Raw genomic sequence first — 3,226 nt, 5'->3', positions numbered from 1 at the left:
CAATTTATTGTAACATCTTGTTCATTTTTTAAAATGATATTTACATTCTTAACAAAAAAAGGTATTTCATTCGTCGCTATTTATATTTCTTTTTCAACTTCATTTAGTTAATAAGAGGTGAAATGAACGAGAAAGAAAGTAATCGCAACGTCATAGACTCATTATGAGGCATATGAAACTACATATTTGAAAATTTTGGAGTCAAGAAAACTCATAACCCGAAATTTCATTTTAGTTATTACTTTCCAAATTCTTTTTTTTTTCTTTTGAACTTGTGGGATCACACAGAACATGTCTGGAGAAAAAGTGTGTCTTGTGTTTGTGGTCACAAGACTTGTGTCAAATGTTTAGTTTCACACAACACCCGTTGTATAAACCGTTCCTCGCTTTGTACGTTTTAGAATTTTCCAAGTGGTTACGAAAAAAACAAATATCAACAGAAGAATCTTGTCGACTACCTCTGCCCCAATAAAATAAAAATAAACAGAGTATGCAAATAAACTGAGAAGCTGTAATTAGCTCTTGACATTATCCTCAAAACACATCAAATCACTTTTAGTGGTCACGATAATTTGAGAGCTTTAGTTGTTAGGACAATGACAGAGTTGCACCAACCTCCACAATTAATCTTACTTTCTTTCCAACACATAGATTTCTCATCCCCAACCGCAGATCAAATATTATTCTCCCCTATTGAGATATTTTCGAATAATTTGCTTTGTGATGGGGTAACAGAAAAACTGACTCAACAATACCGAAAATACTACAGGATTTATGTTGAATGTTTTTATTACACACTTTATTGGTATGTGATATATAACTAATTTGCTGTGGGTTAAGTGCACTAGCACCTCTACAACTCTAAATGCAATTTCTTAAATTAGTTTCCAATTAGGTTAATTTGTTTTTAGGTCAGAGACTCAGAGTTAGAGATTCATTTTAGAGTAGTTTGAATGTAAGTGAACGACGAGATAAATACTTATTCTCTTATGTAAAGCATGACACACCAAATTAGAACACCTCTGAAAGTAAATCAACCGACCAAAAAACAACAATGTATTCAACCTGTGAAGTGGCCCTCCAACTGAATACGTGTTCCGTTAATACAAAGACCATACAATCCACTGAATCATCATCATCATAGCTAGTTCACTTACAATCTATTTGTAAAATTGTAAGTGGCAAATTTGAGTGGTAACATCGAGTGAGCGGTGGTGAAACAAAAGTAAAAATGGATTGCGCATCTTAGCGACCACGGTGCATCATGGAGGCGCATCTTAGAGACAAAACATTCTTATTCTACAACTACATTTTTTATTGATTTATATCTTTTAAAACAAAATTATCTCCTCTTCACCCATTGGTCGTCATCATCCGAATTTTCCGGGTCAGGCAATTTATTCAAATCGACCCGCTCCAACGACCCGTTACCGGTCTTAACTCCACTACAGTTATCCTTATCCTCGTAACCACCGAGACTCTCACCAGGTTTCACAACTCCGAGAGCATCCACCTGAGCACCAACCTCCGCCGCTTTTCTCCTTATATACGCCGCCGACATATCTCCACCACCACCGCCGGCAGAACCCGTGAGTCCGGCCAAAAGCTCCGGGAAATTGAGCCTCGCCGAAGGACCACGGAGGTAGAAAACAGCAGTGTCGTAAGCTCTCGCCGCGGCTTCGGGCGTGGAGTAAGAGCCGAGCCAGATCCTGGAACGCTTGTTGGGCTCTCTGATCTCGGCCACCCACTTCCCCCATTTCCTCATCCGTATCCCTTTGTACGGTTTCAGATCTCTTTTCCTCGTCCCTATCCCCATCGTCGCCGCCGTCACTTTCGCTCCCGTCTCCATTGAAAAGAAAAAATCACAGAATCATCGGCGTTTTTTCTTCTTCTCTTGATCTAAGAAAGAAAGAAAAAGAGATATGTTGAGCGGCGAAAGGGTTTACATGCGAAGGGAGGAGAGTTTAAAGACGTGAGGAGAAGAAAGAAGAGAAGCTTTGGGAATTCACCGACACTTGCAATAAAAATTAAAACACTTTTAAGATTTTTTGAGCTTCTTTATATTACAAGACAGAGAAGACAACCAATCTCCACTTCCCACTCCTCTATATATATACCACTTGTGAGGTATGTGTTTTCCACGGTTACTCATCATTTATGTTTTTTTCTTATTTTTTTTGTTTTGTATTGATTTTTGTTTTATTGGTTCTTTTTAAGTATAATTATTTCACCTCTTTAATATGCATTGTGTTTTAATGTATAGGTATTTGATGAAACTGGAAAGAAATGCTATGTTTGTTGGGTTTTTATTTATTTGTAACCGCAAGAAAGAAGGGTAATATATATCTGCGACGCGATTTCTTGTATACAACTAACTATATTGTGAATAGAGTTTTGTCCCCAAAAATAAGTTTGATAATTTAAAAATTTATGAATGTGTCGTTCTGTTTTTATATCGTTGACAAAAAAATGTCTATGAACTAATGGTGTGCCGAATACATTGTATATTTAATTAATTTCGGGATTTTAGTTTATTTATCGAACATTAGTTAATTATTACCCAGGCGAATTTTTAACCAAGTTGTCTTGGCATAATGGTAAAAGGGTTCCGGCTGGAGTTTCTGCCCTGGGTTCGATTCCACTTGGCTATCGGGGCTAGCGTTAAATCGCAAGAATACGTGGGTTGCCGTCGGCCTCAAATAGATTAGTCTTTGGGCCTAGAAAGCTTTTAGGATTACCCCCTGGTTAATCAAAAAAAAAGAATAAAGCTTTTAGGTAGATATATATCAAGAAAAAATAGAAATTTGGAAAAAGATACTCTATGTGATGTGTAATTAAAACCAAACATTTTACGAAGTTTGCAATGCCTTGCCTTGTTTTGCTTGAGTTCAAAAACATGCTATTGGTTGATAACATATACATGATTTAGAATTTAGATCGGTTTTGGGTGAGTTTATAGTTGGTTCGTAGCCAGTATGAAAATGTGTTATGTGATATGACTCCCGAAACTCTAATATTTTGCTGGTCAACACATTAGGCCGAGTTTAACTATTTGTATCTCTAGAAGTTTACACTACTGCCAGTTTTCAAAAATAAAAAGGTTTTACTCAATTGTTAAGACTTAAGAGTTTGAATATATATAGACATAGTTCAACAAATTTTCTCTCTAGAAATCCCTCTCCCTTCTCTCTAGAGAACAGCTTCCACGACTTGTGTCTCCGGCCGG

At 36.8% G+C, this 3,226-nt stretch overlaps 1 protein-coding gene across 1 annotated transcript; it reads right to left on the bottom strand.

The window, feature by feature from the left end:
* Nucleotides 1-1,215: 1,215 nt before the first annotated feature.
* On the bottom strand, nucleotides 1,216-2,087 carry LOC108852010 (ethylene-responsive transcription factor ERF008). Its single transcript, XM_018625491.2, has one exon. The coding sequence runs from the start codon at nucleotides 1,847-1,849 to the stop codon at nucleotides 1,343-1,345; it is 507 nt and encodes a 168-aa protein (XP_018480993.1). The 5' UTR covers nucleotides 1,850-2,087; the 3' UTR covers nucleotides 1,216-1,342.
* Nucleotides 2,088-3,226: the final 1,139 nt, after the last annotated feature.

This window comes from Raphanus sativus, chromosome 4 (assembly GCF_000801105.2).
Source record: "Raphanus sativus cultivar WK10039 chromosome 4, ASM80110v3, whole genome shotgun sequence".
Classification (NCBI taxonomy): domain Eukaryota; kingdom Viridiplantae; phylum Streptophyta; class Magnoliopsida; order Brassicales; family Brassicaceae; genus Raphanus; species Raphanus sativus.
This window is presented reverse-complemented; position numbering and strand designations above follow the sequence as displayed.

Bases quoted from the DNA above. Each gene is read 5' to 3' on its own strand.
- LOC108852010 (XM_018625491.2), bottom strand. From the start codon at position 1,849: ATGGAGACGGGAGCGAAAGTGACGGCGGCGACGATGGGGATAGGGACG.